This window comes from Dipodomys ordii, unplaced genomic scaffold (assembly GCF_000151885.1).
Source record: "Dipodomys ordii isolate 6190 unplaced genomic scaffold, Dord_2.0 Scaffold75, whole genome shotgun sequence".
Classification (NCBI taxonomy): Eukaryota; Metazoa; Chordata; class Mammalia; order Rodentia; family Heteromyidae; genus Dipodomys; species Dipodomys ordii.
In genome coordinates this window covers 6,868,593-6,881,075 of record NW_012267291.1, presented here as the reverse complement: position 1 = coordinate 6,881,075, position 12,483 = coordinate 6,868,593, and the positions used below count along the sequence as shown (strand labels likewise).

The following is a 12,483-nucleotide window of genomic DNA, read 5'->3' as shown; positions in this document are numbered from 1 at the left end:
CACCAGCACCAACACCAGCACCAGCACCAACACCAACACCAGCACCAACACCAGCACCAACACCAGCACCAACACCAACACCACACCAACACCAGCACCAGCACCAGCACCAGCACCAGCACCAGCACCAACACCAGCACCAGCACCAGCACCAGCACCAACACCAGCACCGGCACCAACACCGGCACCGGCACCAGCACCAGCACCAACACCAACACCGGCACCAGCACCGGCACCAACACCAGCACCAGCACCAACACCAGCACCAGCACCAACACCAACAGCAGCACCAATACCAGCACCAGCACCAGCACCAGCACCAGCACCAGCACCAACACCAGCACCAACACCAACACCAGCACCAACACCAACACCAACACCAGCACCAGCACCAGCACCAGCACCAGCACCAACACCAACACCAGCACCAACACCAGCACCAACACCAGCACCAACACCAGCACCAACACCAACACCGGCACCAACACCAACACCGGCACCAGCACCGGCACCAACACCAACACCAGCACCAACACCAGCACCAGCACCAACAGCAACACCAGCACCAACACCAGCACCGGCACCAACACCAACACCGGCACCAGCACCAACACCAGCACCAGCACCAACACCAGCACCAACACCAGCACCAACACCAGCACCAGCACCAACACCAACGCCAGCACCAGCACCAGCACCAACACCAACACCAGCACCAACACCAGCACCAACACCAGCACCAGCACCAGCACCAACACCAGCACCAACACCGGCACCGGCACCAACACCAACACCAGCACCAGCACCAACACCAGCACCAGCACCAACACCAGCACCAGCACCAGCACCGGCACCAACACCGGCACCAACACCAGCACCAGCACCGGCACCAACACCAGCACCAACACCGGCACCAGCACCAACACCGGCACCAGCACCAGCACCAACACCGGCACCAGCACCAACACCAATACCGGCACCAGCACCGCACCAGCCCAGCCGTGCAGCATCTGCCAGTGGCCACCAGGCCCAGTTCCTCCAGCCCCAACGTCCACCGCACCTAGAGGCCCAGGTGGACCAGGGCAGTGGGCTGGGGCATCTGTGGAGAGCAGGGGACAGCAGGTGCCCAGGGCTGCTGGGGAGACTGAGCTCAGAGAAGCCACAGCAAGCAGAGCCACCACGGAGCCAGTGCAACGGGCGACCACTGTTGTCAACATCAAGCTCTGCATCCTGGCCTCTGGCTGCTTCAGCCTCCCTTCGGCAAGAGGAGGCCAGCCCTGTCCACCAGCCTCCATACACCCGCTCTGTCTCTTCCCTGACCACTACCCACACGAGAGCAGCAGCTGCCGCAGGAAAAGCTCACTCGCTCCTCCAACAGTGTCGACGGCCCAGCTGAGACCTCATGAAGAAGTAAGTCTTGTGAAATATGCCCCCGACCAATGAACCGCACGTGCAAAGGTACTGAGGCAGCAAGAACCAGCTGTGTCCCAAGGAAACCACTGAGGCCGAACCAGAGGTGGTGATGTGGAGAGGAAGAGGACCTGAGGTCAGAGTTCTGCCATGCAGCCTAACGACCAGCTTCCCGGGGGACATGGACAGGTCCTGACCTGGTTCTCACAGAGCCGTGGGCTGTGTGTAGGGCTGGGACTGCAGGTGAGGTGGCTTGGGGGGAGGAGGAGGGAGGCACCATAGGGAGGAGGGAGAAGGGGAGAATGGCAGAGGAGGCCAGGAAGGGTGCGGCTCCTGGCCCTGCCCAGCCTTGACCCCTATGTGATGTCCATTTGAAGTGCAAGAGCACACAGGCCAGGGGGTGAATCTGGGCAGGCTGCCTGGAGGAGGCACCTCAGGTCTGAAGCCAGAAGGCCAGAAGATGAAGGCTGCCCCTGTGTCTTCTGCTCCCCCTCGCCATGCCACGCCCCCCACGTGGCGCCTGCCAAGAATGAAGCATGACCCGTGGGGCTCCCAGCTCCCAGTGGGACCAAGTGAGGCTCAAACCCCAAAGCCACCCTTTGCTTGCTGTGTGACCCCAAGCTGGTGAGCGTGCCTCTCAGTGCCTCTGTGTCCCCCACCACCACCTCCTTCCCAGCCTGCAAGCTGCCAGCAGGACACCGGGGCCACCAGGCAGCCTGACGTTCAGCCAGGAATGGGTGAGCAGGGCCAAAGCCCTGGGGAGGTGCTGTGCGGTCGCCGGCTGGGCACCTACTAGAACTCGGACCAGAGATGAGGCTCCACCCTCGGGGGGGGGGGGACAGTGAGCCCCAGCAGTCACTGAAATGTACTGGGTGAGCTGGGAGCAAAGCAGAGGCGGGAGCCGGGAAGCGGGAGCCGGTGATACTGTCCACACAGCGGCCAGGAAGAACATCCCTGCTGAGGGAATGTCCCGCAGGGGAGGAGCCATGGGATGTTAAGGGAGACCCCTGGGGAGGGCAAGTGCAAAGGCCCTGCGGTTGGGGGTGGGCAGGCTGCCATGGTCGGAGCAGGGCAGATGGGAGGGGGGAGACCGCCAAGAGTGACACACGAGGATGTAGGGCATCTTTAGGGACATGGACAGAAGGGAGCGTTTGCGGGGGAGGAGACGCCATGCTAGGCACCACGGGAAGGCCTTGGGGGACAGAAGTGCGGGCTGCGCACCTAAAACAGAAGACTAGAGAGCCAAGTCCTCTCGGAGGCAGGGTGAGCGAGGGACAGTCCCGAAGGCCCACCCTGGGGCCCTCCTCTGAGCCTTACACGTCCCCAGCTGAGACCTGCAGGTGGAGGGAGGGAGGGAGGGGGAGGGGGAGGGAAGAGGGGGAGGGATGGGGAGCAGAGGGGCAGGAGGTCGCTGGGAGGGGGAACCTCTCTGGCTGATGCCCCCTGACCCTTCCGGCCCAGCTTCCCCCGCACTGGCGCCTCTGGGACACAGGACACGGAAGCCCTTCGGGAGCCATTCCCACAGCCGCACTGGTGGCCATTCAGCCACCGGCAGCCCTGGACACTGACCTGCCGCTGCGTCCGCTTCCCTGGCCCAGCTACACCCCGGCATCCAGCCAGCATGGAGATCCTGTATCCTTCCGGGCACCATGCCTCACGCCTGTAATCCTAGCCATTCAGGAGGCTGAGATCTGGGGGTGACAGCTCAAAGCCTGCCCAGGCAGAAAAGTTCCTAAGACTCTTATCTCTAATAAACTACCAAAAAAGCTGAAGGTGGAGCAGTGGGTCAAGTGGTAGAGCGATAGCCCTAAGCAAAAAAGCCCAGGGGCAGCATCCAGGCCCTGAGTTCAAGTCCCAAGACTGGCACCAAAAAAAAAAAACAAAAGAAAAGAAAAAAATGCTGAATTCAAAAGGGGACGGGCTAGTGCCCAAGCCTTCCACGTGGCCAGCGGGAGGACCGAGGACCCCCAGGGCAGCTGCCAACCAGTGTCCTCAAGAGGTCATTCAAAGGCCCGGCATTCTACCCCACCTTACAGATGTATGGAGGAGGAAAAAAAAATGTTTGTGAGAATTTTATAAGCAAATCTGAAAGACAGAAGGGCCAAGGAAGGCTGAAATAAAGCCTGCCTACAAAATGTAAAAAAAATAAAAAATAAATAAAAAAAAGGACCAAGCCAGGCACCTGTGGCTCACGCCTGAAATCCTAGCTACTCAGGATCTGAGGATCGCAGTTCAAAGCCAGCTCGGACAGGAAAGTCTGTGAGACTCTTATCTCCAATGAATCACCAGAAAACCCAAAGTGGTGCTGTGGCTCAAGTGGTAGAGCACCAGCCTTGAACTGAAAGAGCTGAGGGACAGCGCCTAGGCCCAGACCTAGGTCAAACCCCATGATGGACAAAAAAAAAAAAAAAAGATCAACCTAGCACATTGGATTGTGAAGGCTGGCAGCCAGGGCAAAAAGTCAATGAGGCATCACTTCAACAAAGAAGCCAGGATGACAGGTCATGTCTGTAATCCCAGCTATCAAGGATAGGTAGAGATCACAGTTACAGGCCAGTCCTGGGCAAAAAGTGCAAACAAAGCAAAAAACCCTGGGGGCATGGCTCAAGTGGCAGAGCACCTGCCTAGCAAGTGTGAGGTCCTGAGTCCAAACCCCAGTATCATCAAAAAGTGGCGGAAAGAAGCACGTAAGTTGGGAACACCCAGTGATGTATTCTTTTAGTTTTTGTTATTACCATAAAGGTGCCACACGAAGGGGTTACAGTTACCGTGGTCAGGTAAAGAGTACGTTTCTTTTTGGATGATGTCACCCCCAATGATACATTTTCAAAGTCTAATTTTGAAAAAATGGCCCAAACTCCTTTTCTTCCCCACACGTGGCACAAGTGGCCACTGGATGCCGGGACAGGAAGTACAGCTGTGGTTCCTCTGTCCTCAGGAAACCAAAGCAAGGAGGATGCCCAAGCGCCCAAGCGCCCAAGCCAGGAGAACGCTGGGCAGCTGCCTGCGTGGTGACTGGAAGCACCGTGTGCAGCTGGCTTTGTGGACACCCCACGCACAGCCCGCGGGGCTGGGGGGGAGGGGAGGGGTGCGGCGTGAACCCGTAGCCCCCGGTGTGTGTGTCTGGAGCTCTCTGCAGGTCGCTCTCTGCCCCGGGGTCCCAGGAGCACCCCCCCCCGCAGGGGCAGGGGTGAGGCTCTGACGTCAGGCTGACTTCATCTCGGGTGAGTCATCAAGTGCGAACAAACATCCTTCGCAACTCAGCTGCCAGGCGCAGACCTAGGCTAGGCTTTCTCACTCCATGCTGGGGCTCGACTTCCTGGGGCCTGCACTCAGGGTCTGGGCGCTGCCCCAGAGCTTTTTCATTCAAGGTAAGCGCTCTACCATGTGAGCCGCAGCTCCGCTTCCGGTTTGGGGGTGGCTCATTGGAGATAACGAGTCTCACTGACATTCCTGCCTGCGCTGGCTTCAAACCTCAATCCTCAGACCTCCGCCTCCTGAGAATCAGGGATTCCCTGGGCCTGCAAGCTTTCCTCCACAGACTCCACTGTCTCCACACGCACGGGATGCCACAGTGCCTGTCACCAGCCTCAAAGCCAGAGGGGGCCAGTGGAAGGAGAGGAGGGAGGGGAGGGGAGAGGAGGGGAGAGGATTCCGTCATCCCTCCCTTCTGGGCTACTCCAGACCTGACGTCTGATCCGTGGGTATACGGACGGTCACAATGAGACGCCTCTTGTCTCACTGACACAGAGTGGGGGCCAGCAGAGGACCCCAGGAGAGCACCCTGACATGGAGACTGCAGAGCTCAGGGAGGAGGTGCAGCTGCCCAGGGCTCAAGGAAGGCAGAAGTTTTAGGAAAAGAAGCTGGGAAGTGGCCAGCGGGAAGAAGGGGAGGAGGACGCCCCCTCCCCTCTCCCCTCCCCCCCACGGGGCCCTGGGGGCGTCTCCTCTGCCCTCCAGGCTGCCGGGGGAAGAGGTGAGCCGCACACGCATGTCAGGGCGCCCTGGCTCGGGGGCTGAGGTCACTGCCCAGCACAGGGTCACGGCTGACCCCCTGTAATGTAATGCCCATTACTGCAGGGGGGGCTGCGTGGGTGGACGCAGCGCAGAGCTACGCGCACACGGGCGAGCCCGTGGGGCAGTGGACGCCTGGCAGGGCCTCGTGGCAGTGGCGGACGGCGCTGAGCGGGGGCCCGGTGAGCCGGGATACCAAGGCTCCCAGTGACTCTTCCCGGCAGGGAGGGGTGGGCCGGGAGCCCCGTCCCGGGGCAGCAGGTGCCCCGGGCAGCCGCCCCTGCAGCCAGCCTCCGGCGCACAGAACACACAGAGCACACAGCCCGCAGTTTGGGCCACAGGCATGTTTTGTTTGGCCCCTGCGTTGTTTGTCAAAAAATGTGATCTGAGTTGCCAACTTTCAAAAGTCAAGTGATTTCATACCAAAAACTCCGCACTTCCGGCTGTCGGAAACGGCTTTCAAAAGCCAGATGTGGCAACACAGGCTGGAGTTCCCGCTTGGGAGCCGCGCTCGGGACGGAGGGGAGGCGGCGGCGGCCCCGCCGTGGGGCGTGCACGCTGGCCAGCTGGCCGGCTGGACGGAGGGCAGGTCATGCGGTCTGGAGCCTGGCAGCATGGGCTCGCTTGGGCCTGAGCACCGTCGGGTCCCCCCGTGTGACCGTGGGCAGTTATGTCCCACTGTGCCTCCGTTTCCTCGCCTGAAGCCGCGGCCACCCCGGGGCTGGCACCCGGAGAGCGCTGGGTTCAGGTCAAACAAGGCCACTGCCTCGCCAGGGCCAAGCGTCTGAGGAGCTGTTCTGTTGCCCCGCCTTGTCTAACAGGCCCCACGTCCCACGGTCCCACCCATGCTCTCAGGTAGGTATCAACCAAGAACTGAATACTTGCACGCACACACACGCGCACACAATTTCCCCAGGGAAGCTCATAGAAGTGCTAGTCACACAGCCTACCAAGTGCACATGGTATGCCCACATAATGGAATACGACTCGGCCATCAAAAAGGAAAGCCACTCTGGGACATGGAGCATCATGAACAGACCTTGAAACCCTGCGACGTGAGGGGAGCCAGACGTCCCGGGGTCGAGTGGGCTGTGCCGGTGCCAGGAGAGGGATGTGAGCCTCCACCCGGAGGGCAGGGCTGGTGGGAGGGACGGCTGGTGGGCTCAGGACTGATTTCTGTGTGGTGAGAAAGCAGCGATGGCTGTGTGGTTGTGTGCAAAGCCCAAGCCGTGGACATGCCGAGAACGCAGCAGGACACAAGCGCGCTTGTGACCTGTGCCAGGAGGGAAATCAAGGCACGGGGAGGCGGAGGGGGAAGCACACTAATACTGATAGCACTACAGGGAGGCCCTGGCTTTCCCGCCGTGACTGCTTCACCAGCAGAGCCAGGACTGGAGTCACAAATCACTTCCTCGCTGACAACAGGCCTGGACGCCTCAAGTCAGGATCCCAGGGGCTCCGAGGACCCCGCCGCCCCCCCCCCCGTGTAGAGTGACTCAGAGACACCACCCCCACCCCCACCCCCAGTGTAGAGTGCTTCGTGGAAGCGCGCACTGACCACGTGGCCATTAGTAGGTGGCCCTCTCCTGGGGCGGGCTTTCCAAGTCACATGACTGGCGCCGGTGTCAGAGGAGGGTCTGCCAGCGCAGACCGACTCCATGTGTTCCTGGGTCCTACCCTCACCAGGACAGGCCCGACAGACGCCCTCCTCCGGGGCCGGCGGGGTCCCCGACTGCTGGGAGCCGCGCTCAAGCCCCTGAAGCGTGGCCCCGTCCGGTGGCGAGGGACCGCAGGCAGCTCGCCGCCAAGAGGCAGGAGGGACAAGAGGAGGAAGCGCGGAGAGCCCGATGTCAGGAGCAGGGAGGGCCAGACTCCCGGAAGAGACCAGAAGCAGAGCAGGGAGGGACAGCCAGGCCCGAAGAGCCCGTGAGGACGAGGCAGCACTGGAGACAACTGAACAAGGGCGAGGGACCCAGCGGGGGCCTTCGCGGAGGTCCTTCCCACACTCGGGCGGCACCAGCCCTGCCCAGGCATGGGGGGGGAGGTCCTCCCCAGCCAGGCTGGAGCCTGTGGGGACAACCTCCCTCTGTGGAGGCAGCCCTGGCCGGGCTGGGGGCTGGGCCTGGAGTGCCAAGCGCCCAGCCAGGTTGCCATGACCACAGAGACAAAGACAGAGGCTGAGGAGAGGCCGGGCACAGGGGCCCCAAGCGGCTGGGGGTCCCTGGGGAAGCCCACGCTTCCCCAGGGATCCAATGAATGGGCTCCAGGCTGCAGGCCAATGGGCACCGTCACGGGGGTCCGGCAGGAGGGGCCTGCGAAAGTCAGCAAGGAGCATGTGCCTGGGGCGGGAGGGCCCCCAGGCTGCTAGCTGCTCCCAAGTGGCAGACCAGGAGCTGGTGTGGGGCTCACTAAGCCGGGCGCAAGTGCTCACGCCTGTAATCCTAGCTACGGAGGAGATCTGGGGCAGGCAAGTTCCCAAAAGACATTGACTCTTATTTCAACAACTGACCTGTAAAAAACTCAGCTGGGCCGGGCGCTGGTAGCTCACGCCGGTCATCCTAGCTACTCGGGAGGCTGAGATCGGAGGATCATGGTTTAAAGCCAGCCCGGGCAGGAAAGTCCATGAGATTCTTATCTCCAATAAATCACCATAAAACCGGAAGTGGCGCTGTGGCTCAAGTGGTAGAGCACTCACCTTGAGCTGAAGAGCTCAGGGAGCACACCCAGGCCCAGAGCTCAAGCCCCATGACCAACCAATAAAAAACAAACAAAAACAACTCAGCTAGAGATGTGGCTCCAGTGGTAGAGAGTCAGCCTGGAGTGGAAAAAGCCAAGCAACAGCGTTAAGTCCAAGCCCCTGCTGGGAGCACACACAGACACATGCACACGAAGACACACATGCACAAAGTGTAAACACACACCTGCTTTCCGCCTCCACACGGGGGGGGAGCGGGGGCAGATCAGCAGAGAAGCTAAGGCCTCCAGCAGCCCAGACCCGAGAACCAGTTCTGAGGCTTCCTGGCCAAGCTTAGAACTTGCTGTGTGACGTCAAGCAGGTGACGCTGTGCCTCAGTTTCCCTATCTATGGGGTAAGATGAAGGTAAGGATGGCCCATGGCCCGCGGCCTGCAGCACTGCTCTTAACACCAAAGCGTTGTAGCTGGCTCTCGCAGTCTCTCCCAGTCTCTCCCAATCTCTCCCAGGCTCTCCCAGGCTCTCCCAGGCTCTCCAGGCTCGCTGGCACAATGGCACGCGGGCATGGAGACTGCTGGGGGCTGGGGGGGGCTCAGCTAGTGGGCAGGAGCGAGGAGTGCCGCCACGTGTCCCTCAAAGCGCAGGTCAACCCCACATGTCCCCAGTGCTGAGGAAACCTGTCCTGCACAGGCCACCGCCACCACCGCCGCGAGCGGAAGAGAGGATACAGGAGCTCCAGGAGGTTGTCTTGTGAGACAAGCGGGCTGGGGTTCCCCGCAGACACATTCCCCCGGGGGACACGGCACGGGGGGCTCCATGCGCTGAGACCGGAGGTCGCTCCCCGGCCTGCCGCTCTCACGCCTCTGCGGGGCCCATCCGTGCTCAGATCGGTGCATGAGGGGGACAGACGCGGGGAAGGGAGGGCGGGGCTGGGGCGCAGGCCTGGGAAGGCGAGCCCCCACATCCCACTTGTGCAAGGAGACATGTCGAGGAATTCCATCCTGGTCCAAAGGGATCTATGTCCCACGGTCGAGTCGATGGTCTCGGAACCACAGCACCCCTCGCTGGGGGGCGGCCTGGCCACCCCCAGGGCAGTGGAATACTCCTCAGCCGACACTCCCGCCGCACCCAGATGACCCCCAGGGCAGTGATGAGGCCCTGGAGCGTGGCGGCATGGGCCGACCGCGCCCGCAGGAAGCCGGGATCCACACAGCCTCTGGGAGCCTCACGCCCGCCCTCGTCACTCTGCACAACGCGACATCTTTTCATTGGCATGGGGGTTGACAATGCGGTATGCACGCGTGCCAGAGTAGCACAACGGCCATGCACACGTGACCCCCTGCATGTGCACCGCTGATCATCCTATGTGCAGTGCGTGGCAGTACTGTACACTTGGTTACATGATCACAGACGCAGGAGCTGGGGTCATCTGATTTAACACGCGGACGCTGGAGTATCAGGATTCCAGCTCACATAAAATCCACAATCGGCCCAGGCTTGGGCTGTGAGGAAGAGAGGAGGAGGAGAGCCATCTCTGGGGAAGCCGATTGGGGGGGAGGGGACAGGGGACACCCCGGGTGCTCTCTCTCACACACACAGTGTCCCCCAATTCTAGCCCCCCATCCCCGGAGCGAGTCCCCAAGAAGCAGCCAGGGGAAACCAAGCTGGCTTTTGTATCTGGGCCCAACAGAGTGGGACAAAGGGCCAAAGGACAGGTCCACTCCCCAGCCCCCCACCCCTCAGGGCCATCCACGCTGGAAGCCAGCCACTTCCCCGGGGCTCGGCCCCCCCCTCCCCACCAGAGCCGGGCACAATGTCCTCTTTGACCACCCCGTCTCCCACTTCCGCCTTGAATCGCAAGTTCATGGGTATTAAGTGGCTCACACAGCTGACCTGGCTCCCCACAACACAGAGTGGCACAGCGCCGGCTCTGTTCACAGCCCCCCCCACCCCGTGTGCCACGGCCTCCTCCGTGATCTCCCCGGGGAGGGGAGAGCCAGCCCGCCCCCTCCCCGCCCCTCCTCCAACGCTCTGCTCCGCCCGGCCAGGCTCACCAAGCTGATCTTCGGGGAGTACGCCTCGCCTCGCCCCCTCCCCTCTCCAGGACCTTACCACACACCTAGGGAAACTGAGGCTGACCATCCTCCAGTAGCTCACCGGACCTGTGACCACCATCACCTCATGGCTCCTCCTGCCAAACTCGCTCCACCCCAACTCGCACACACGCTGCACACGCTGCACACGCAGCCTGAGACTTCCCGTGAACGCTGTCACAAGCAGACCCCGATGGGGGCAGATTTCCCCTGTCCCTGCTCCCCGGAACACAGCTGAATGGGAGCACAGAGCCGCAAGGCCTGGTGCACAGTAGGGATGGCACACAGTAGGTTCCCATAGACATGTCTTCTGATTACGTTCCACCACGCTACATGGTGGTGTATGACCCGCCTAGAGGGTTCAACTGGAACCCCCTGCCATCTGTTCAAGTCCCTGACTCAAATCCATGGATGTGAATGAGCAGACGTCTCATTCCGAGAAGCAGCAGAGCCAGGAGAGCTGGCTCCCGTCTGTCATCCTTGCTACTTGGGAGGCAGAGGAGGGGAGGATCAAGATTCAAGGCCAGCACAGGCAGAGTCCTAGCGATCCCATCTCGAGAAAGTTTAAGAAAAAAGCTGGGCATCGTGGCACACACTTGTCATCCCAGCCACGGAGGAAGGCACGGCTCAAGTGGTACAGCACCTGTCCAGCAGGCTGAGAGCCTGGGTTCACACCCCAGCTGGGGGAGGGGTCTGGGCAGCTAGCACGGCTTGGCGCCACACTGTGTCTTCATCCGTTGGCTGCGTGACCAGTTGAGACCCCGCAGCCCAAGCGACCTTGAATGTCCAACTCCGAGAGCTGGGATCACAGGCGCCAACGCCCACACCTGCCTTACTTTCTTCCACGTGGTTCTCAAGAAGCCCCCAGGCTGCCGGCCACCCGCAGCAGCCCCACAGCTGGAGCGCGGGCTCACGGCTTCACCCCCTGGGGGCCTCATTTCTCCTCCATGCAGCCACCAAGATCGCAGCCCAGAAGCCACCCCAGTGCTGGGCTTTTCTTGGCTTCTGGGTACCTCCTATGGGCAGGGTAGTGAAGGGGGCATGGGGGAGGAGGGGGGCATGGCAGGGGAAGGGGGCATGGAGAGGAAGGGGGCATGGAGGGAAGGGGTATGGGGGGGCAAGAGGGCCCCGGATGTCCTCTGGATGTCTGCCCTGGGCAGCACAGATCACACAGCTTCCCAGGCCCTGGTAGCCGCATCTCCACAGGCCTCGCCACGACGCTGGGAGGACCCGGCCACTCCCCGTTAGAGCACAGAGACACTTAGTAACCTGCCCCGGGTCACACAGCCAGGACTGGACAGCACTGGGCCCAGTCCATGCTGAGCCAGCGGCAGGGCCTGGGCGGGTTTTAAAATACTTAGCAACAGGATAAGAACTGTCCACGTTTCCCTAGGAACTCGGGGTCTCCTGGGATGGGGAGCCCTGTGGTCCGCCCTCCTGGCAGGTGGAGCGGGCAGCCGGTCACTCTCCTGGGCACTCAGCCTGTCAGGAAGAATGACAACGTGGCAGAGCCATAGCCAAGGAGCACGGCCCCCGCCGCTCCCTCAACTCCCACTCAGGCCTCCTGGCTGGCAGGCAGGCTCTGCTCTGCTCTCCCCCAATTCCCGATGAGGAAACTGAGGACCCAGCTGCAGAACTGCACAATGAGTGTTAGCAACGCGGCCCTCAATACTGCTCTTCCCCTCTCTCAATCCACCAACCACAAGGGTTGGTGATCCTGGCATGGGCCACACTCACACCTTCCGCAGGGCCTTTGCATAAGCTGTCCTCTGCTTGGAACCCAGCTCCTTCTGCCTTTCTGATACCCTCCCGCAGCCCTGTGCCATCAACCTCATGGCACCTGTCACTGGCTTTGAATCAGCCTCCTTCCTCTCCCCCTTTCCCCTCCCCCTCCTCTCCCTCCCCCTCCTTCCTCTCTCCCTCTAGCTTCAGGTCTATTAGACAGGGATCTCAGAGACCTCTGTTCCCCAGTCCGGGCACACAGCAAGACCCAAATCAGAGTCCCCAGGACAGAAACAGGGAAACCCAGGCTAGTGCGGCCCTCCACCACGGGCTCTGGAGGAGATGGGGAAGGGGCTCAGACACAGAGGAGGAGGAAGAGGAGGAGGGAGGAGGGAGGAGGGAGGAGGGAGGAGGAGCGGGGAGGAGGGGAAGGGGGGGGGGGGGGGGAGTAAGCAGGGCCTTGCTGAGGTGCTTCAGAGACCAGCCCCTCTCCAGGAAGGAAGGCATCAGACGCGGCCTGCGTCCCCAGCTGCCTCGGGGGAGGAAAGCGG

At 61.6% G+C, this 12,483-nt stretch overlaps 1 protein-coding gene across 1 annotated transcript in view; it reads right to left on the bottom strand.

Annotated features, from left to right (window-relative positions):
• Positions 1 to 3,033, bottom strand: part of Prex1 (phosphatidylinositol-3,4,5-trisphosphate-dependent Rac exchange factor 1) — a 77,017-nt gene extending 73,984 nt beyond the window's left edge. The window contains exons 1-2 of the mRNA XM_013024315.1: positions 2,859 to 3,033; positions 975 to 1,099 (exon numbers count right to left, since the gene is read on the bottom strand). Of these exons, the coding sequence (XP_012879769.1) occupies positions 975 to 1,099; positions 2,859 to 3,033 (300 nt within the window). The remainder of the gene's footprint in view (positions 1 to 974; positions 1,100 to 2,858) is intronic.
• Positions 3,034 to 12,483: the final 9,450 nt, after the last annotated feature.